Source organism: Zonotrichia leucophrys, chromosome 1, assembly GCF_028769735.1.
Source record: "Zonotrichia leucophrys gambelii isolate GWCS_2022_RI chromosome 1, RI_Zleu_2.0, whole genome shotgun sequence".
NCBI lineage: Eukaryota > Metazoa > Chordata > Aves > Passeriformes > Passerellidae > Zonotrichia > Zonotrichia leucophrys.
The window spans coordinates 60995737-61018848 of NC_088169.1; the positions used below are offsets into that span (position 1 = coordinate 60995737).

At 40.5% G+C, this 23112-nt stretch overlaps 1 protein-coding gene across 8 annotated transcripts in view; it reads right to left on the reverse strand.

The window, feature by feature from the left end:
• Positions 1-1106: 1106 nt before the first annotated feature.
• The window catches only part of ENOX1 (ecto-NOX disulfide-thiol exchanger 1), a 357261-nt gene continuing 335255 nt past the window's right edge, over positions 1107-23112 (reverse strand). For all 8 annotated transcript variants that reach the window (XM_064714384.1, XM_064714364.1, XM_064714402.1 and 5 more), the window contains 3 exons: positions 8116-8218; positions 5052-5137; positions 1107-2060 (listed from right to left, as the gene is read on the reverse strand). In XM_064714384.1, coding sequence (XP_064570454.1) covers positions 1929-2060; positions 5052-5137; positions 8116-8218 — 321 coding nt within the window. In that variant the 3' untranslated portion in view covers positions 1107-1928. The remainder of the gene's footprint in view (positions 2061-5051; positions 5138-8115; positions 8219-23112) is intronic.

The following is a 23112-nucleotide window of genomic DNA, read 5'->3' on the forward strand; positions in this document are numbered from 1 at the left end:
AGAAGAATAAAAATATATGCAAAACAAATATAGTGATTAGGTTACAAGGTTCGGCAAACAAATGTTTTCTGACTGTCTGGATTTGAAGTTGTCATGTGAGAGAGACAGCAAAGGGAAAAAAAACAAAGAAGGACAAGGAAAGGAAGGACAGAATATAATGAAAAAGTATGACAAGGAGTATGCTGAGGTGAAAGTTGTCTCACCCAGCCTAAGTGGCATCCATACACATTTATGTTATAGTACCTAAACAAGCTGTCAGACTTAACACATTTATGTCAGAATTATTCATGAAACAGAATGATCTCAAGAGAGGAAAGAGTTATTACTTGGATTAAACTAGTTAATTTTCATTAACATAACTGGCATATAATTACTAGTTTCACCTGAGTAGCTTATCACAGGCTCTATATCAGCCATAATTGAGATGTACTTGATTTTTTAAATTTTGTGTGTACTGCCTGAAAGCATAATTTTTTTCCCATAATAGACCTACTAAGCCTCTTTCTTTTCCCATTTTGTACACAATTAGCATTTCATTTAATATTTCTATATTCCAGGTAGATGCCAGAAGAAAAATAGATCTTAAAGTACCAATCACCAAAAGCCGTGTTAGAGAGTTCCTTCACTACTAAATGCATTTGACACTAATTGCTGTTTATTGAAGGACCTGAGTGAAACCTCACTCTGACATGTATCTGGAGACTCCCTGCATCTGTTTCAGTTTTCTCTATTTCCCACTGTCGGTGCCCCACTTCACAGGACCAGCTCTCTGGTGTCTGGCTCCTCTGCCTGCACAGGGATGTGCCCAAGAGGGGGCTGCTGTTTCTTACCCACAGCAGCTCTTACCCAACACAACAAGGAAAAGAGGAAATTTGAATGTGTTCATTTTTCACCCATCTGCTTGTTGAAAAATAAAATCAAAGGCCCATGCTGCTGCTTCTTCTACCAATATTTTAATCTTAGCTAATATTGCAAATTTTTGATTTATAGTTCAATTAACAAAGTCATCTGCAATTAATAGTTCATGTAGGGGAAAGATGTTCCAGGAATCCCTTGCTGGATCAATTTAAATTCAATAACGTCAGAAGAAATACTTATGCAAACAATATGGTAGAAGTCATATTTATTGATAAAAATTAATATATCTGCTATAAAATTTGTAACAGTAATGCAACTGAATATTTATTTTGATGCATAAACCTGAATGTTACATACCAAATACAATACAGTAACACTGGTTTCTTCCTTATTTACATGTTTATGAAAATTGATATGCAATCCATGTTAAAAGAACTTGTAATGGAGAATAGTTACATTAGAAAAATAATATTCTTGATAAAGCATTCTTGAGGACTCCAATCACATTTTCAGGCCTCTTTCAATAAGGCAAAAATCCCTGGTACAGCATATAACTTAATTTACAAAATACAATAACCTCAGACACATCTTCAAGTTTTCTTTTGGTATGCTTTTCCTCACTGTAAAATTACTCAATTCTCTTACTAAACAGAAAGAACTTTCTATAACAAAACTTAATGAGTTCTATTACATATCACATATAGATCGCTGTAGCTTAGCGACCATAACCGGCAATCTTTCTCCTTAACTGTTTGCTCAATGAGCTTTTCTTAGATGTAGGACATGTAGTATTTTGAAATCATTATGACTGTGGTATCTTTCTTCAGTTTTCATAGGAAACAATCTGTCACATTTTGAAACTTTTTTTGATATTTTATTTTATTTTAGGAACTGGTGCACAACTACATTTCCACTCACAAGAGAACGTCACAAATGTAACTAAAATTAGGCTTGGATAACTTTGAAAACATACTACTATGTGCCCAAACCCAAAATTCTTACTTTAATACTTTATAACCCTGCCATGCTCTAGGAATTCTTCTTCTGCATAGCTTCATTACTAGTCACAGTCAGACAGTTTTAATTCCTTCAAAGGCACAAAACTTCCACCTCTTTTCCAGTGTTGCTCCTACACCAGTGAATTCTTGTTTAAACATGCGTGGCAGTCTCATCAAAAGCATTTCTATCTCATTTGCAGAGATCTGAGAAAGAAACAAAGGTAAAATTGAAGTGAGAAAGCTGTCCTGTAGCTTGTAAAGAGGAAACATTGAGAACAGATGTAATAGGGGTGTGGGGGGAGACGAATCCAGGCCATACGAAAGCAGCCAACCATTTTTTTAAGCTTAGCCTGATATGACTTTCCAGACTCCAAAGAAAGTGCAGATTCCTTGAAGGAATGATTTTGCTCTTGTAGATGCCTGTAAAGCATCCCCCTGTAAAGCAATGGCAAGTGCCATGCTGGGCCTGTGGCCACAGTGTGGTATGAAGTCCACCTAAAAACTACAGTCATAGGTGCTCTTGTGAGGACGAGGAAGCAGACGGGACCTTCTTCTTCTCTGCCTACGTGGTTTTGAATGCTTTTCCCAGCTCCATCAGCTTTTCTCTTTCAAAAATATTTTGATCAGCTCCCTGTTGTTACTGAAGGCTGACTATCCATGGAGTCACCTTTCCTTGGTCTTACCCAGTTCAGCAGACCCAGATAATTAAGCAGTAAAGCTCCCAGTTCTGCATTGCTCAGGATGTTTCTATCATTTTGAAACCTTAATGACTGCTCACCTTCCTAATAGGCAAGATGCTCTCATTACAGAAAACACTTTCACAAAGGCAACCTTTCTGGTATAATCAGTAGGGAAGTCAAGAAATGAACAATCATGGAATGTGAGCCATTTTATCCTACTGCTTCTAAAGTGGTGGTCATGAAAGGAACAGCAAAGAAATGTGTGGGTGCTGCCTGTCATCCACAGGTATCTCCATGGTTTGAGAGGTTTATCTGGAAATAATGATATTTCTGCTTATTCACAGTAGTAGAAACCTTCCATGAAGAAACCTTTCCTTTTTGAAACAGTATATAAACATAAAATGTGCTATTTATACTTCACTGCACCCATTGGGGGTAAGAAAATATCTATTGCCTCTTATTTTTCTGTAGAGGTTAGTGCAGCAGAAAGATTAAATTATTTTTTAAAGGTGGCACCAAAACTCAGTGCTGGAGGCAGTCTAAAGCCTCAGTGTCATCCAACCCATCTTTTAAGTACTCACATGGCAGTAGTGGGTGTCTGGTTACTTTTGTGCAATGTATACTGAGCCCTCAGCCCACACGGGTATGCTGACCTTATCATTCCTGTTCAGGCGAGGAATGACAGGCTAACCATGGAAAGTAATTGAAATTCATCTCTGAGATTGCATCTCTGGATCACGCTATTAAAAAGTAATTTGTTTCTACAAGCAGTTGCTTCCAAAATAAACCAACGAGGTCAAATTTTGCAGCTCGTGTTTATTATGCAGTAGGTAGGTCCAGAGGTAGCTGCAGGGATGGCAGACAATGCTCCTTCCTTGAGGGCTCTGTTTGGAAGTCAGGAGCTTGACCCTGGCAGCCTCACAGGAGCCCACATGTTACTCATGTGAGCAAAAACTCAAGGGCAGAGCCCACAGCCATGCACAAGAAGGGACCACAGAAGTGCAGGGTGAGAATGCTGAAGAGCTCACTAGGGAGAAGCAATGAGCAGCAGGGCTGGAGCCCAGAAAGTCCATATTTTGGAATGACTGCTGTCATCACTCAAGAGATACAGAGCTGGAGAGGTCATCCAGGGAAAAAAGCAGTTAAAACTTAGACAAATGCCATGTTAAGGAGGGACTTGAAAGATAACTGAGGAGATTGGACAGACTGGGTGATGCAGGACAAGACTAAGCAAAGTGAATGAGTGGCAGGGGCACAGAGAAGCAGAAGTGTGAAGCTCTTGATTCATCAGGTCTTGATAAAACCAAATATTTTTTAAAAATTTGAAATTCACCAGTTTCTCACCTCTTTCTCCCATCCCCATCCCCTACTCCCTTTTCATTGTGGGTGGCAGTGGACTGTAAAGCATTAGCAAACCTGAGTTGCCGTGGCCTGAAGGCAGTGCCTACCAAATTCATCATCCTTCCTCATTCATCAATGCAGCCTGCTGTAATTCCAGTGTGCTTCTAGTTCAGGATCTCCTCCGCTTTTAGCTCTGCACTTTTTCATAGAAACAGAGGAAGGATCCAGGATCATCCAGAAGCATGAAGCAGCTCACCAAAGCAGTGATAAGCTGATCTTAGCTATGGGCTGAGTGGGCTGCTCAGGAACAAAACATTACCAGGATCAAAGGAGATGTGTTGCAAGATCTGGGAAAGTACCATCACCCAAGTATTGCCAGACATGGGACAGAGCAATGGCTGCCACAGAGTGACCCCTGCATCTGCTAAGCTGCTGCTTAGCACTTGGAGTACCTTTCACCTCATCATTTCACACTTGAGCTTCTCACCTTCTGACTTGCTTAATATTCAGTGCAGAGAAACAGGCCTATCTGGGGGATTGATTTAATCTCTTTCTACAGCAGATATTAAAAAGTAAGTAAAGAATCTTATCCTACAGGTATTTATTGACTGTAGACTGTATGAACTGATGCATTAAACACTTTGCACACTGTTTTGTGTTGGCCTCACTTTTGTCTTGGCCACAGCTTCACTGAAATTAGTGCACCCAATTCCTTTATGTGGTTGTGTCTGCTCCCACATGGAGACAAAGGACATGAAACATGGTCCATTCCTGTGATCATAAAGGTTCAGTGTGACATACAACTCACAGCTTTTCAAAAAACAAAGGGCCATCTCCAAAAACTGCACAGTTTGATGGCCATGGCCACAACCTGCCTCTTGTTCTGCTTTTTTCTCCCCAGCTATATTTCAGAATCATGTGTCATGAAATCAGCTGCTAGTCTTTGCCATTTAGAGCTCTGCTCTTCAGTGCCACAAAGGATAGCTAAGCAGTTTGAGGCAAAGACCTCAACAGAAGCACGTGCACTGTAATTTGCAAATGAATAAAGACTGCAAACCCCCAAGCCCCATATCCCATTATCTTTCTAATGGAAATGCATGAAGAGTTTAACCTGCAGTAAAGAATAATACAATATTTCTAAAAAGAAAATAGATTTTGATTAATTTTTTTTTACCCTAGAGTCCAACTGCTGCATATAAGACCAAAGATACTCTATATTGGCTCCAAAAGGGTGGACGTGAAGAAATGTGGATATGATACCTGTATTAAAAACAAACAGACACAAAGTGTTAAAATTACTTCAGACACTGTATCATTAAAATAGGCAAAATAATTCTGAAGAGTCTGTTCTGAGGTTTTTCAGCATGAATTATGACTCTTATTTTCCTTGCACATCTCAATAAACATAACAAACCAGCACATTTTTAATACAGTCATAGTAATGTGCTAAATACAATAGCTCATCTTCAGGAATGACAGCAGTTAGCAAGTAAGTGACCAAGATAATATACTGATGAATAAAGGAATTTCTAAACAAAGCCTTGCTGGGAGCATTTCAACTACTAATTTTATGCTTGATTTACCAATATAAAATTGTGGATATAGTAATGGTAAAATTATTGTTTTTTTCCCCTTCACTGGATTCTCTGTTGTGAAAATGTTTCATACAATTGTGTCAGAACCCTCACTCCCTCAAATTTTTCTAGTAATTATGCAGATGCTGGTTATGAAAAGTACTTAATCCATATTACCCCTAAATGCTGCTGAAGAAAACACAAATGCTTTATGACACATTTGCTTATTTACTTTTCCTTAAGAGAGAGCATGTTCTGTCTATCTTCATTGTTGTTTCAGGATGATCATAAAAGGTATGGGAATTAAAAATGGCTTAGAAGGAGTCAGGATCTAAGTCTAGAGGTCTTTTTTTGCAGTGAAAATCAAGTGACAGTATTAATAATGATGACCAGAGAAAACAAGATTTGGGGCATCAGTATTGCTATTAAAAGCACTACCCAATATCTCTTCTTCTAAGCAAACAGTGAAAATACAAAATGGCATGTGTGTTACTGGCTGTTTGGGGAGAGCTGAACTGTAAGAATCAGAACAAATATTTTCAACTCTCTTTGGATGGGCTTCTTAGCTGAACCACCCTAGGGGAAATTTCTTATACTTAAATCACAAACACCAGGATTAAAAATGCTTACAAATGACAAAAATGGGTCACTGTATCTTGTGTACTGCAGGCCATACTGCTTTCTTGATGCTGAATGAATTTGGATAATCTTGGATTTAGTTTTTCCCTAAGTACTGGCCGTGGTTGAAACTGATAAGCAATATTTAACGCATTTCAGACTGGCTTTGCAAAGCACACCTTTTTTCCTCCTCCACTTTTCAAACAGCATTTACAAACTTCTGGTCCTGCATTTGAAGTGGCATATAATAAATTTTTTACTATGGCAAGTCCTAGCAGCAGTGACCTTCCTTGGCTGGGGGTGACTACAGGTAACCACAAAAGAGCTCTAGAAGCAGAAGTCAAGACCATCACACTTGGATGAGATGACTGGAAATCCAATTTGTACTCAAATCACATTTTACCAGTGTCATTGCATCTGTTATGTGGTTCCTGAGGCTTTTGAATTCAGGACATTCAAAGCAGCTCTTTCATATAATGTAAATAATATGTAATTTGTCAATATTTTGTAATTATTGACTGGAGTTCCATGATATTTTTTTTCTTTTATGCACTTTTCCTCGAAGACAACACCGCATAAATACAGAAAAACTTGGTGACTGGATGGAGGCAAGGCCCATTATTCCCTTGCCATATCTGATCATGCCTCAGAGGAAGAGATAACATGAAATCCATCTTGAGGAATCTTTAATCTTTGGACTGTAACAGTGAGTCAGTTGTGGGATATTATGACCAGTAATATCTTAACTGAGGTTATTCTGTTTATCTGAGTGGGCCACTGAACAGCAGATGTTCAGGACCCACTTGGGGACACTGCCACCATTCGTTACAGTCAGATATTGAGTGACCTAGAAAAAAAGTTTGTTATTCCGTTTTTTAAATCCCATTCTTGCAGTCTTTCTCACAGGCTGAACTTCGAGAAGATCAAGTACTGCCCCTGCAATTAAAACTCTGGATTTAATTATAAAAAGCAGGATTCAATCAAGTCATACATTTCTGTATATTCCACTGTTTGCATCTCCCTTATCACAGGGAGTTTGTGTACTAAGCACTTTAAATGTTTAGATACATTCTTCACTTTTAAATGACCTCTTTGGTCTGAATTGAACTTGTGAACTGCTGAATCTGTGCCTCAGCAATAGGCCAGCAATCTTCCTGGTGCCTAGGTGATGAAAACGAGTTGCATTTAAACAAACTAAGGCAGTCTTGGAACTACCATTTATCAGGATACCACTGATTTGTGAAAAGACTAAACCAAAGAAATTGAACCAGTTCTTTCAGCTCAACATTTCTGTTGCCATGCCACAGGGTATGCTTTGGAGCTGTGGGCCTTCATACTCCCTGAAAACCTACCCCATTGAAACCAAATGCAAAAATATGTGTGGGTCTAAACATGTGGCATGTTCCCTCCAAGGGTGGCATGGGTACAGTCAGTTCTGTGTGGCTAAATGCCACTTAGCTGGCCCACTGCCTATAAGCTTTAGGCACTATTTAAGAGTTGATTTTAAAAATTTTATTCTAGGTAAAGGGTATGACAGTCCTTGTGGTATTCTTTATAAATATTCATATTGCTAATTCCCTCACCTAATGTCAAAGGCATAAATCTGGCTTGCTTAATACATGTAGTAGATACATTTTTTGCTTGGTAGTTTACTAATATTATTTCCATCCCCTTCCCCTTCACCACTTTTTCTAATAAACATATAACAAGCTATACAACTCTGGCCTGCTAAATCTTGATGTAAATAAAGTCATCATACATTCATGCTGCAAGTCTAAATGAAGCATGAATATATGATGACTTTAGATTCTGCAATTTTCTTCATACCTGAAATCCTTTCATTAAACTGCAGAAATTTTCAGAATGGCAAAGTTCAGTTGTATTTTAGGATTTTTTCTTACTAAAAGCCATTATGAACCCAGATAAAAAAAATTCTATTATTTTTTCTTTTTTACTTAGCACAAAGATGTGTGTAAACATATATGCAAAACAGAAACCTGTTAGAGGGCATTTTGTTCTCAGAAATCTTCTTTGGGATTCTCTTACCTATTAATAGTGCCTCTTTCTCTGATTTTAGACCTGGGCTTCGTTTCTCTGAGTTCTTTTCTCTGTCCTGGTTGACCAATGCTACTGTCAATACATTGATTTCCTATAAAGTTTAAAAAACAAACAGGTGGTCATGTAGATTTCATTTATCTCAATTAAACTTGTCTGCTTCCTTTTAACTATATAAAAAAAAATCATTACTTTAATTCACATCTAAAGACAAGACAATTATAAATAATTGATTTGTTTGCAGAATATTAAGACACATTTTGAACTACCTTTATGTCAAGTGCTGCCAAGAAGAGAAATTTTGCTTGAGGAGTAAGTAATAACTTTGTTGCTAGTGCTTCTTCATTATAACAGCTGGAGAGATTGTGCCATAAAGTGAGGAAATGGTCAGAAAATTCACATTTTGTAGCTATTAAATCTGTAAACCAAGACTGCCTCCAGGGAACATGGATGGAGACATTCAGCTACAGCCATAAGAGTAAATTCAGCAGTCTCTAACAACATTTCTAGCTACTAGAGCACAACCCTCTGCCCTGTTACACTCTTCAACCAGTGCCTGGCATCTGGCATGGCATTGGCCCATCCCAAACAACTCTCAGGTATGTTTTGGGGGTCAGCACCCCCATTTCAGGAAGACCGTTCCTAACAGGTGGTTTGCATAAAGCCATCTTATTTTAAGGACTGAAAGTGCACCAACCTGAAGGGCAAACAAGTCAAGGCTCCCACTTGGAGCTCTTTTTTTTCTGGAATGAGGTGTCCTGAACCACCTAAATTTCGTCTGAGAGATCACATAGCAGATGCTCCATCAGAAGTAGCCAGGCAGTTGTGTGACTGGGCACAGATGAAGGAAATAAATTATTTCCAAGGCATGCAAGTGACCTCAGAGTGTATTGCACGATATTCAAGCATATCCATGGGCTGTTTCCATGGAGCAGCCAATGTGCAATGACTCGTTCCTCGGTGAGGCCGTGACTCACCCTGCTGCATCTGCTCTGGGAAATGCTCAGCAGGTCCATGCAAAACCTTGGAGGCAGAGATCATGGTGCTGGAGACACGGTGCTGTGAGGTGGGACTGTGAAGGAATGGTGCTCTTGTTCTGTTTGAGGGAGTCAAGGTAAGCTGCTGGAGGTTGTGTGGGACTGGGCAGCCTTAAATGCAGGCAAATATGTACTATTTGGTATAATGATGTGGCTCATTTAGGATATACCCATGGTGTGTTGCCTTGCTCCAAAAATTTTGGCAAGGACTTTTGGCAATAGAAGAGGGACACTGGGCTTGGATTGCTTGGAGGCATTTCTGAAGGTGTGAATAATCCACGCTAAAAAAAGGCATAAACTCCAAAGTATGTCAAATGTGCCTCTTTATGGATGACTAAAGGCTTCACAGTCTGTGAGACTGGTAAAAAGAGCCACACACTTCCCCATTTTTAATTGAAAAAGAAAAAGAAACTACAAACAGCATGAGCCAAATGACGTAGTCTGTGCTCAGTGACGTAGTCTGTGCTCTTCATAGGCCTGCTCCAACGGGCAGGTGCCTCGTGGCTCAGATGCTTCGTGGCTACCAGTGCTCCTTCGTGTCACAAGGAAGAACAAGCTGCCATGTGTCAGCCAAGGAACTCTGTGTGCACACAAGTGACATACCTGCACATGTGCATCCCCAGCCCCAGAAACAAGGGGCTCTGACAGGCCCTGGCCTGCACCAAAGGAGGCGTGAGGTCCATTCGGTGATCTGGGCTTTGTCACAGTTGTAATAGGCAGCTGAGGTGTTTCTCCTGGCCTCAGGTCTATGTGGAGTTGTGCACATCAGCCTTTGCTGGCTTTTTAGTTAGTAGAGATCAAACAACTTTTCAGTTGTGTATTTTTAGTTTTGGGAGTCTGCAGTTCAAGAGTTGGCAGTGATCCCCTCTGAAAACAAGGGCGCTCCTGGGTGCTCTGGCAGCTCCATCACCTTGGCATTAACACTCCTGTAGTGTTGTAATGCACAAGGCACACTGTAGCAGAAGCAGCAGCATGCTTTAAATTGTCCAGCACTGTTGATTCCCCTCCTGACAGAGCCAAAGGCTAATGCAAATTTGGATCTCCTGCTGGCCATGACATCCAAAAGCAGTGAAAGAAGAAGCTGAAACAAAAGGTGTTTACATGACTTTCTCCAAGAGGGCAGTAATGACAAGAGGGTTACAGATCAGAACAGAGCTGGATGACAGATTTTGTGATACTGCAGCAGAAAAGCAGAGTAGCAGATACCACCAGAGCTTGTATAGTTTAAGATGCAACTTTGACTCCATCAGAGATGGAAAAGCAATCTAAAAATAGCAAATCCTGAGGGGGGAAGGTGGGAGCAGAGAGATGTGTATTTGATATAACAGGCCCCAAACACAGCACACTCGTAGTTTCAGGTGGGATTAGAAGTTTTGTCAAGCAGTGATGCAGAGAAAAAAACTATAATCCCAATGGGAGCAAGGAACAGATGGATTCTCATTTAATGCCTAGATTTGAGCCTGTGCAGAACGTTTTGTATGATTTATAGGACAGTGTAAATGGATGCTAAAGGAAGTCACATCAAGTCCTCCTTAGCTGTACGCTGGAACAGAGGATAAAAGAGTAAAATTTTTTTTTATGGGGAAGCCTGAGGAAATGAGTAGCAAAGATAGATACCCAGCAAACCACTGGCTTTAGAAGAAAGTTGCAGGTTCTTGGAGGCTTTAAAATGAGAGGTTTCTGCCATTCAATGCTACCTGCCTCACAGAAGATAATAAATTAGATCACTCTGATGTATTCAGCTGCCAAAAGAAGTTTGCAGGCCATGAGAAAATACAGGGTATGTATAGTCATATAAACTAAATCAGAATTCAGTAGCAATGCTGCTAGGAATTAATAGTGGTTTAAGAGAAATGGCATAATTGGGTCTAAAAAATGGGTGTGAAATTCACCCAGAAACTGGGTTAATTATAGCATAAGTGAAAACCTTAAGAATCTGACAGCATAATGCAGATACAAATCTGGTACCTATGAAACCTTTACAATAAATCTTCATGCAGTTAATTTACACGTTTTTAGAGGCACTACTTATGTCAACCCACAGAAACAAGACTTTTAAAAGTACAGAGGTGAATGAGGCAATAAATAATTGGAAAAAACCGGTCAGGTCACCTCTCTGATGTGAGAAAAAACTACTGATCACCAGATGCCTGAGGAAAATGAGTTAATATATACTGCATTACAGTATTTCCTTTCTTTCCTGGAGACCATTCTTTATTTGGCAAATTATATTTTCTGAGGCCCTAAGCAGTCTCCTTCAGCAGGTTTCATTACAAAAGGAATATTTTGCTACATTTTGCTACCATCTGTCAGTTACTGCATTAAAGGACAAGAACACAGCTGAGCATGTGCAAACTGGTACTTATTAGAAATGAAATGACCTTGCAAGAACTAAACACTGTGTGTGAAAAGCTTAATCCAGGTTAAATCACACCTGGAGATCATTAGGGACCTGGTCCTATTTATTATTCACAAATTGTGTCAGGCATTGGAAAACAAAGGGGACCAATTTGATGATGACAGCTCCAGAGCTGCTCAGTATGAATGCAACCACTCTGTGTGATGCTCTCACCATTGCCAGCTTGGAGCTTTTTCTTGCAAATGACACTTTAATCCATCAGCAGATGATGAATTTGCCTCATGGGATTGAAATCCCTATGGTTCTGTAGAATATCTCTTGGGACCAACACTTTCATTCAGGGCTCCCTGCATTTGAACCAGGGAGGGAGAAACAGACATCAAGTCTTTCTGGAAAACTTTCAGAAGACCTTGCTTGATGAAATGACAATTTTATCCCATGGACTATTAATTTCCACAAGCAGATCTCTGAAACCACCATTGACACAGAGCTGATAGCTGTGGAGAGTCATACATGGCAGTTTTGCACTGCCTAGCTGTAAGGTGGGAGAGAAGTTTGCTTTTCATCATTCACTCAAGTATCTTGGCTTCTTTTGGAAGAGGCACGGGTAAATATATTGCTCCAAAAGTTGCCTGGTCTCACTGTCCAGAGAGAAGCTGTGTCTAACACTGGACCCACAGCAAATGAGAGAGTGACTCTTAAGAGAAGTGCACTTGCCACTCTGTGTCTTTTTGCCAGTGAAAAACACAGAGCTCCTGAAGAGTAGAAGAGAGGTGGTAAAATTCCACACAAGATAGTCAGAGATCCTATAAGAAAAAAAGGCTAGCTCTGCACTCCAGGGCTCTAGCAGATCAGAAAACTCCAGATATTTAGGCTGGATGACTTGGACCTTTCTCTCCTTTATTGGTTTCTTTTTTCCCCTACGGAAAAGTAAGATATTAAATAAAAAGTTCTCAATCTAGATAGCATTAATCCTCTTCAGGTCAGTCTTAAACTAGTGCAAAAAAGGCAGACAAAATATTTGTTCTTGCCTGAAAATACATGCTAGCCAGCATCCCTAAAAATGGGGGGACTGAGGACTTGATATTCTCCATAACCACTGAGCAAGAGTTGAGCAGGGCTTGCACAGTAGCTGCCCCACCTGGAAACCCCTCTGGCCAGAGTACAGTTCTATACCATCTGTTGTCCAGGACTCTGCTTTGAAAGGCAGAGTACAGGATTTAATGAACGTGACACTGAAGATACCTGACATGTGCCCAGGATGCAAAGATATTCAAAGAGATGAAATATTCCCTCCACTCTCTTGGTAATCCAAGCATTTGACAATTATCTTTGAATCCAGGGGGAATGATGACTGCTTGCATACTGTCTTCAAAGACCTCATTTTCTTTGTTGTAGTTTATAGAATTCTGAAGAATTGTGTGGGGAGGGATTAAAAATAATATTGTGTCTTCAGAAAGGCCCAGTAAAAATCCCATAAACCTACCAGCCTCTGGAAAGGTTTGTATTTTTATTATACGTACAAAGCCAATTGTCTATGGCATTAAAACAGTGGCAGAAAAAGGAAAGACTTGATGTTTGTCACAGCAGGAAAAACAGAGCAACTGCTGAATGTTGTTAGATGTAAGGGATACACAACACTTTCTCATCAGCCAGGGGACTTATGAGAGAAAATGAGTAGGAGGAGAAAAAAACTATATATATGAAACATAAGCAAAAATTTTGCAGGCTATTAACAGCAGGCCAGAGTGATGCTGTAAGCTTGGAAATAAAAGGCAATTTTAAAATCCTGACAGAAGAAACAGCCACGCAGACACAATACCAAATCTACAGCCTGTAAGGTATTGAAAGACATATGTGTGTCTGCTCTGAGCACACAGAACTGGGCTGGGACTTCAGGTGAGTTTGCCCAAACTACTTATTGAGGACCAGGCAGGTTTGACTGAAAACTTGGATAAAAACTGGTCTGCAGCATGAAGAATTGTATATATTTAGTTTATTTGCATTTATCTGTGAACCTCCTGTAGTCTGGTATAGATGGGTTTGCTTTGCTAGTCTTTCTTTAAATGTACTTCAGAACTACATCTGAAAATTTAATCTTGCAGTTTTAACCTGAGTGAAGCATAATTCAATAACCAATCAAGTGAATGGAAGCCTTGCAATACTTTCAATGCACATCAAATCAGGCACCTTAAATTTATGAGGACATGCAAGGTTGAGGTACAGGACAACTCCTGACAGCTTAGCATGGTTGTCAGTTGAGAATGGGCTACTGTCCTTGTCTATGTTCTTATCCATGGTGAATTCAAAATTATTCAATCCAAGTTGAACTAAGCTACAGTGAAAGAGCTTATTTAAATTTAACTTAAAACAAATTTCCTTGCAAATGTGGCAACGTATGAGTACACTCACAGGCAGTGATTGTGACTCAGATGATCACAGCATCACAAAATCAGGCAGATGACCTTGGGAGATCTCTAGTTCTGTTCACATGAATGTGCAACAGAAAGGCAGCAATCCAATGGCTCAGCAGTTTCTCTGCAGCATCCCAGACCTGCACCCTTATCAACAGAGGGTGCCTCTGTCCCCTGCAGAAGGGATTTTCCAACCACAATCACTTGCTCCATCCTTGCGATACTTGTGATTCAAGTCTTGTTTCCACAAGCACAAAGGAGTGCAGAGGCACCATTATAGATGGGGAAAATGTGATAAGCTAATCAGAGAAAGCAGAGTCCCCTGACCCAGCTCCTGCCAGGGGTGTCACAGGAAAGTATCAGCCCCAGGGACCGAACATGACATCAGTCCACCTCTCTGAAACATCCTACAGACTGAGGGAGCATGGCTTGTAGGAATCTGGGACTTGTTATGGGATGTAGGAGCAGAGGTTTATGGGGTAGTACAAAACCTAGCTGAGGTCCTCAGCAGGGGAAGAAGTAGCAGGAAAAGAAGGGATCATGGCAGTTTGGGAGGGGATAAAAGGGAGTGGTTGCATGAAACCAGGTTGCTGGTCAGTACACTTGTCTGACCATGTCAGGCCCTGATCAGTGTATAAAACCCACCAAAATAATGTCTCTTTTCCTGGGTGAGGGACTCTTATGTGTGCATGGGGGGCCATAAGGGCATCTGAGCAGAGCAGCTGGAGTGGGATCAGCAATCAGAGAGCCACTGCAGCCTGGAGTGCTGCAGTTAGAGAGACCTGGCTGTCCAAGCCACCAACTGGGAACACCATGGAATCTGGGGAATGGCTAAAAAACTACTGTGTCTGTGTGTGTCAGTGTGTCTATATGTCTGTGTGTCTGTGTGTGTGTATGGAGGAGCCAGTTATGGGACAGCCTGGGAGTCAAAGTCCAGTTTCTGGAGGGATTCACATTGTGTATATATGTAAGCCTGCAGTTGTATTTCCCACTAATGGACCTTAACCTGTTTGTGTACCTCAGTGCTGTTGATGTTTATGATGCTGAGTTTGTGCTGATCTGTGGGGCTGGTCATGTGTATATAGATGGACCCATGTGGTGCATGTGTTGTAGATGTGTGTTCTTCCACATGCCTGTGAGGAATGTGTGCTCTGTGTAGCTGCAGGTCCATTCCATGGAGCTATGACCACCTTGCCTCTGTCAGGCTGCAAGGATTCAGCATCTCCCAAAACCAGTAACGCTTGGTTTAGGCCAAATGTCTTTAATTCTTTCTTTAATGGAACTTTTTCCCCTTCATCAGCTGCACACTGTGGTGTGTGATGTGATGTGTGACAATTTGGTGAGTGTCTGAACTCTGAAAGTAACTTAAAACTTTCCTAACTTTAAAAAATATCGTGTGTTTTACATAGCTCTTCTCTCAGTCTGTCCTCTTCAGTGACTGTTTCTGACTCTCTGATGACTATTCCTCTAAAAATACTCTGACTAGAAAATTGCTTGCAATTTTGATTAATATCATTCTTTTGTTGCTTCAAATGAATTGTCTGGTGCTGGTGAATTAACTACTTCCTAGAAAGCTCATATTTTACATGGTCCTGTCTCCTCACAGCCTAAGAATTGGTTTTAGAAAAGTGCCTAGCACGAAGTTAAATGGCCTTGTGACACACTCTCTATATGCAGAGAGGTTTCTTGGCCTTTTCTATTTGTACTGGGATAACTCAGTTTAAAAAAACTCAGTAAAACTTTGCAATGGTGCATCACATATGAAAAGAACGAGGCAAGGAATGAGGCACCCAACCATCTGCCCAAAACTAGAGCTCTCACAACTACCTAGTGCCACTGTTAGAGTCAGCACCAGGTCAAAAATTCATAAAAAAAAACCCCTTTGCTTTTCAGTGTTTTTTTCCAGGGTCTTACAAGATCCTTTTCCTTCTACTACCTACCAAGTGATGCAGAAGGACACACGTGCGATATGCTGCACTGCTGGTGAATATGACTGGTCTATCAATAGAAATTATAGGCACCAGGTTTCATCATTTTATTCAAATCAAGCCTGAACTTGGTAACTTATTTTGTTCTATGCAAGAAGCTAGCGTTGGTTTTGTCAGAAACATCACATTGCAATTACTTTTAAAGGACACTCATATAGAAATTGAGTTTTCAAATACGCTAATATAATATTTACTGTTAATGTAAATTTAAGAGTGCACTGGTATTAGCAAATAAACAGTTGAAAACTTGAAAAGTTATCTGGCATTAAAATTATAGGAATGGCAATGTAGACAAACTAAACCTGTGAATGTAAGACCTTGTGAATGAAAAACTTCAAATGGATGGATCTAAGGTTTGTTTATCTGATTTATCCCACACAATAGAAGCATTTTCAAGAGTGAAGATTAATTGTATTATGGTGCTCTTGACATCCTATTTTTCTGATCCATTTGCCAGAGAGATGCTTTCAGGTTTTTCATTATAAAGCTTTTACTATTGTAACTTTCACCTGCTGAGTTTTAGGCAACTAGCAATAATCTGAAAATGCTTTTCTCATTGAAATTATCTCTTTATATTCTTCCATTGTATTTGAGCCCATTTATTTTACGGGAATGTACATATGCAAAATATGGATGACTAATAGGAAAGTTACTTCACGCACATTTTCAAAAGTATGATCAGTTTGCTTCATTTTCTAAAGCTGGATTTATGTGTAGGTTCCTGATGATTTAACACAGATGTTTTATGTGATGTGAAGGTGGTTGTTTTGCAAGATAAAAGGTAATTGTCATTTTGCACGCTTTGTTTTAGGGAATTGCAGCAAACCAATGGCTGGCTAAATGAAAGCATCACTTGCCCACCATCTCTGCTGAAGTCAGCAAGGAGGAGGTACTTCATGTTTACTTGAGATTGAGAATTTGTGAAAACATTTTGAAATGGTCTTTAGGACTTTGGAGTTCTTATTCCTTTGGAGTGGATCTTGATCAGGATGACAAACTCTTTCTGAGGTTCCTTAGAGTGACTTGGGAATATTGTTTGATGAGAAGATAATACATGACCCAGCAAATTGGTTTTCTGAAGCCCAGAAAACCAATTGTATCCTGGGCTGCATCAAAAGCAGGGTGAGGGAGGGGATTCTGCCCCTCTGCTCTTCTCTGGTGAGACCCCACCTGCAGGGCTGCATCAGCTCTGGGGCTCCTAACGTAGGAAGGACAGGGACCTGCTGGAGCAATGTCAGAGGAGGGCCATGAAGATGATAAAAGGGCTGGAGCAACTCTCCTGCGAGGACAGGGCAGTTGGGGTTGTTCAACCTGGAGAAGAGAAGGTTCTAAGGAGAGACCTTAGAGTATCTTCAGAGAGATCTTAGAGTATCTTCACACACCTAAAGGGGGCTGCAAGGGAGCTGGAGAGGGACTTTTTACAAGGCCATGTTGGAACAGGACAAGTAGAAATGGCTTCACACTGACAGGGCAGGTTTAGATCAGATTCAAGGAAGAAATTCTTTACTGTCAGAGTGGTGAGACACTGACATAGGTTGCCCAGAGAAGTTGTGGATGCCTCATTCCTGGAAGTGTTTCAGGCCAGGCTGGATGGGGATTTGAGCAATCTAGTTTAGTGAAAGCTGTCTCTGCCCATGGCAGGGGATTGAAACTAGATGATCCTTAAAGCCCTTTCAAAACCATTCTATGAAGAGGGGCTCTTGGGAATATTGAAGTTCCTTTCTCACTTCTGTCACTTTTTTCCCTGTCTATTCCTTGAAAGCCAGTTGGAAGGCGCGTGAATGTGGTGCACAACCCCCAGGACTGCAGTAGCAGGTTTGTGGCTGCAGCAGAGGTGGCCCATCATCCTTCAGGTGGTTGTGGGGGAGGCTGAGTGCTCTGACAAGCCAATCTCCTTGCACACTGTGTGGGCTAAGCCCACAGCTGCATATGTATAAGGCTGAATGTTATTCCTCACCAGAAATGACAGGATGACTCCTGTATACGTGTGCAGTATAAATACTCGGGGAAAATGCTTTGGGATGAAAGGCTCCATATAATGATCAGATATTATTAAAATGTCAGGTAGCTCTGGGCACTGAAGATCTGTCTCCCTGTGGAGCTCATATGAAATTTAAAGTAAAAAAAAAACTTTTGTGATTTGCTGAGTGGGTGGCTGAATGGGTTTATCATTGTGTCTCAGAGTTCTCTTTCTCCTCCCTCAGATGATCAGAATTCACTGCAATCAAAAGCCGAGTCACTCTGACACTCTTAATTAGGGAAAAGAGAAGTGGTGTGATTTCTTGCTGCACATTATCAAAGGGGTTATTGCTAGACCCCAGATCCACTTCAGGCAGCACATTCTGTGTCAGCATATACCTTGGTCTGCTCCCTGTTTGCTCCCTGTAGGGTTCAATCATGGCTGGAATCTCAGAGACTCTGATTTAGCCAGCACAGACATCTGTACCATGCTAATGAAACTCTCGCTGTCTTCTGAAATGGCAAAGCAGGGCTGGGGTGGCAAAGGGGGGAACTTGGGGAGATTTGATCTACCAGTGTAAAAGAACTTCTGAAGGCTGAGTGGGCTCTTTGATAACATCCTAAACAGGCTGTTAAACTCCTGCTACTTTTCAGGCCTCGTGGTATTGAATTCAGGAGGTGGTCATTCCTCATGCCTGTCGCAGTAAGTAGGAAAGCTGCTGAGCTGTGAACGGTCAGAGCTGCTTGAATCTATCATGCTCCATGTGCCTTAAATTGAAGGAAATGAGAAGAAATGAGTGATGGAAGGGCTACAAATAAATATCTGGAATGGAAAAGTTGGGGAGTAGAAAGAGGCACAGCCATTTCTCACCCCCTGGTACTGGCCCCACCAGGAGAGAAGAACCTGAATACAGACAGTAAATGTGTCCCTCTAAAGCCCCCCTGACAGCTCCAATCCAATCAGGGTAAGGCTCCTTGCACCTTCTCCTAATGACACAGCCCACCCATGATGAGAAACCAAACCCCACTCCTCTCTTCTCAAGGAGCTGTCCTCATCCCTGCACTCTCCATTATCCCTGCCTGCTCTCTTTACACACTTGCAGGAGGGAGAAGTTACAACAAAAGGGGCTGGAGGATGTCCATAGCTCGTGCTCTTTTCTTCTGAGGTGTGGCAGAGAGACAAACCCCAAGTTCTGGCATTCTCTGCAGGGAATGTCACCCTTGAGCTCATGGGTAGGGAGAGGCCACCAGGACCCTTTATCCTCTAAAGCACCCAGGTGCCATCACCTCATTTTCTGCAGTGCCCAGTCACATCCATGTGCTCCAGAAATGCCTGCTGCAAGGCCAGAGGACCTCATTGTGGGGAGCCCAAGGAAGGTACTCAGTGACTAACATCAGTTTGCTGAGGCAAAGGTTCACAGCTTACAAACCTGGGAAGCTCAGACAGGAGAGAAACAGGCAATTCCTGACATATGCAAGGCCTGCACTGGGGTTTTCTAGCCTGTAACTTGACTCAAATTGCTCTTATGTAAGCCATATTGAGCACATTTTTTATTGCAAGCCTGTGCTGTTCTGGGAAGACCAAGGCTTTTGAAGAGTGGGATAACCGGGAAATGACTGTAGCACGCACAAGGAAGTGAAGCAGAAGAATCAGCAATCACTTGGGATCTTCATCACTACAGATGACCAACTTCTGTCCCACACTCCCAAACTACTGGGATGATTTTGCATTCTTCTAGCTCCTACTCCTCTCCCTGTGTTCAAGGTCCTTTCCATCTCACCTGGCTCAATTTGATGCTGCCACACTAAGTGGAGATGTCACACAAATGGCATGTGTGTACTAACACATACACTTATATAAAACATTCACAGTAGGCACCTTTGGATGCCTAAATTAAAGCTCGGCATAGGGAAGTACAGGAAGTTAACTCTGATGAGTTTGATGGAATGACAGACTTTTCCAAAAGTTGAAGAGGGTTAGCTTTTTAAATCTTTGCCTGACTTGTGGCAAAAGTAAGCCTCACTTAAGAACCATCTTTTCTTTGATGAAGATCATCAGTGATTAACCTATTCTATGAAAAGAGAAAACTAGGACATACTTAGGAATATGATCACTGTCAGTGTAGCATAAAGTGAGTAATGCAGTGATATATCCCCCCTCCTCAGAGTCAGGGATCATCTGGAAACTGCTTCAAAAGCAAATACAAAAGACAAAATTTAAAGGAAGAATCAACATTAAATGTAAGATGCTTGGTTCAACTCAAGAAATGCTCTGACAACAGCTTCAAGCATTCAAATGGAAAAATGCATCCCTACTTAATATTATTGATTTTGTGTCTGGAGAAAAACCCACAGAACATTGTGTCCAAGCTGTGGGAGACGCTAACTGAAGGCAGACAGGTGAATGCGGTCAAAGTCGGTATTTTGTTCAAACAACAAAACTCAAACAGAACAAAAAGAACCCTTGGTGAAGGTGACCCCTTGGTGACCCCTGGTCAAAAGAACCCTTATGGTGAAGTCAGTTTCACTCTCTGAAATTTTATTACATCTTGGTGATAATGAAGTAACCCTTTAAAGTCTTTTGGCAAATTTCTGATTTTTTAACCTCATGGGAATTTCTTTAATCACTTCAACAGTGTCAGGACTTTGCCATCAAATTGCAATCAGAATTAAAAATGCTTCTGTGACCATTAACCATGTCTTGCTTTGGTCTGAATATGGCAAACTGATAATCTTGATTACAATTTTACAACACTTTTACAAAGGGTAGGAGTTATTCACAGATGCCATCTAAGGAAGGCAGATAGCTGACAAAGGAGCGCAACAAACTCCTGGAAGAGCACTGAGTAACTCTAAAATGAGACTTGTATTAAAAAAAAAAATCTTCCTTTTTCCATTTACAATAGAGGAATACCATGGATGTTAACCTTCTGACCTCCAAACCAAAGGGACGTATTCACTGTATTTGCATGCAGTGCCATATCTTTACTGAATTCAGCAACGAGCAGAAGGAGATCTTTGATCAAAACACAAAATTAATTTATGTACTAAGGGCTTCACAGAAAGCCACTGAACTTACAGGAAGAGTAGGAGAATAAATTGTCTTTGTAGAGTTAATCACAAAACATGTGATTACCATTTTCAGTTTGCAAAATAATCTCTACTCAAGCACAGCTCCCAAGCAAGATTATTTTTTTCATGTTGGGAATATTCAGGTCCAAAGAGTCTGGGAACATCCTTGAAGAGGATTATATCTGAAATTATGATTGTCCATTGGTCATTATTTTCACTTCAGTTAAGACAGAGATGTGAATGAAATACCATTATGTGCAGCAATGAAGAGGAAATGAAAAGGGGGTCAGATTAGAAGCAAGGACTGATCTCCTCCAAAGCACAGGACTGATGCAAGTGAGCACTCAGTGACAGCACCTCTGGCAGTGCAGGCTGTTGAAGTCACTGCAAACACCCAACCAGAATCCCGGGCTTTGTGTACTGCCTAAGCCCGACATTTGGCCTTTCCTGACACAGAGCATAGCTGGGAAATATCAACAGCCATAACAAATATTACTGCATGTACCTGGCAAATCACTCATGAAACACCCTTTTGACTCTGTAGAGAACCTTGTAAGATGGTTTTGCTTTCTGGAAATAACAGATGTACTGGCAATACACTAAAATTTTGGTCTACCCTACCCCCACAGACTTTGTGTGAACTGACATGCAGGGAATGTAACACTGCAATTGCTCCAGCCCCTTAGTCAACTTTGTTAATTTTCTTGTGAAAACAAGAGGAAAAAAAAAATGAAGGTTAGTTTGTAGGTTGGGCGCCTACAAATTACTTCAGGAGGGAAGTTTTTTCTTTTTCCAAAGGTGTCCAGATCCTTGTTTCCCTTTCAGGATGGTCTCATATTATAAGTATGTAGAAGACCAGGATAGGCCTAAGTATATATATTTTCATCTGTATCTGATTTTGCTAAGAAAGATATTTCCACGTTTTATTTTAAATAACATAATTTTCTAATGTAAAAGATGATGCAGACTAGTGCAATCAGGAGAAATCCTGAGTGAAGAAAGTAACCTTTAAGATTACAGTATGGGCTTTCTTGATGTGTATACCCTGTGCCTAAAGTTTCTTCTGTCCTTTCTAGGAGCTGATTTTCTGCAAAGTAATCTAAATACGCCACAGTCTGAAGATAAGATTGTGTGTTCAGTGTACAGGCATACGTTGCCATTTTTCCTTACCAACACCTCCCACTATTACTCGGCATGTAGAGGTATTTAATTTGCTGAATTCAACCTGTCATCTGTAACAAATATGTCCTAATCCAATTATATGCATCACAGTTCACTAAGAACCACGTAGGAGCCACCAAGCCTCCTTCTCTTTGATCATCCCTGATTTGCACACTGGCCAGGGGCAAAATCCATGGAGTCTGCTGAGAATATATATGGAGACAACCTGCAAGGCACAGCACCTGAGTGCTACATATTTGATATGAATGACAATTGTTTAACAGGCACTTCAGCTTCCATTTTACAAAGTTCATTATTGTAGCAAATGTTTTAACATCAGTTCTTTCCCTCTATTTCTCTATTTTCATTTATACTGCTGTGCTTTTTCTGATTCCATGGTGGTATTATTGTTGAATACATGGCTGCAACTGTGACTCAATAATTGTAACTATCTGGTTTCCCTCTTTGCCATTAATCTAGGTATTGACTTCTTTTTTAAGAGTCATATATTGCTATGAGATCAGCAGGGGAAAGGCTCATGGAAAACAGGGGCATAAAATACAGTTTCTATCCTATGGAAAATTCAGGCATTTGAGAGCTTTTACAATTACAAACTGGATCAAAATATTACATTTTGAAAAATTTACTATTGACCAAAGGTTCTGAAATATTTTGTTTTAGATATCTGGGCATTGTGGACCAAAACACTCTCTTTACACAATTGAAATGTTTCCTTTTAATGCTATTTAAACCTCTATATTATATAAATATAAAATTTTCAAGCACATCTGTTTATGCAGTTACCTATGAGCCAGAATGGTACAGCTTGAAGCTTTCAGGTAATTTCCCTTTAAAACATTTCAATACCACAAAACATTGTTACATCTACATTTTTGGTGAGGAAGAAAGTTCTTTTAGAGAGTTTATAAGACTTACATGTGGCTATTTCTTTAGGATTTCCTTTGGGAAACCTGCAATCAGCTATTTATTGTACAACA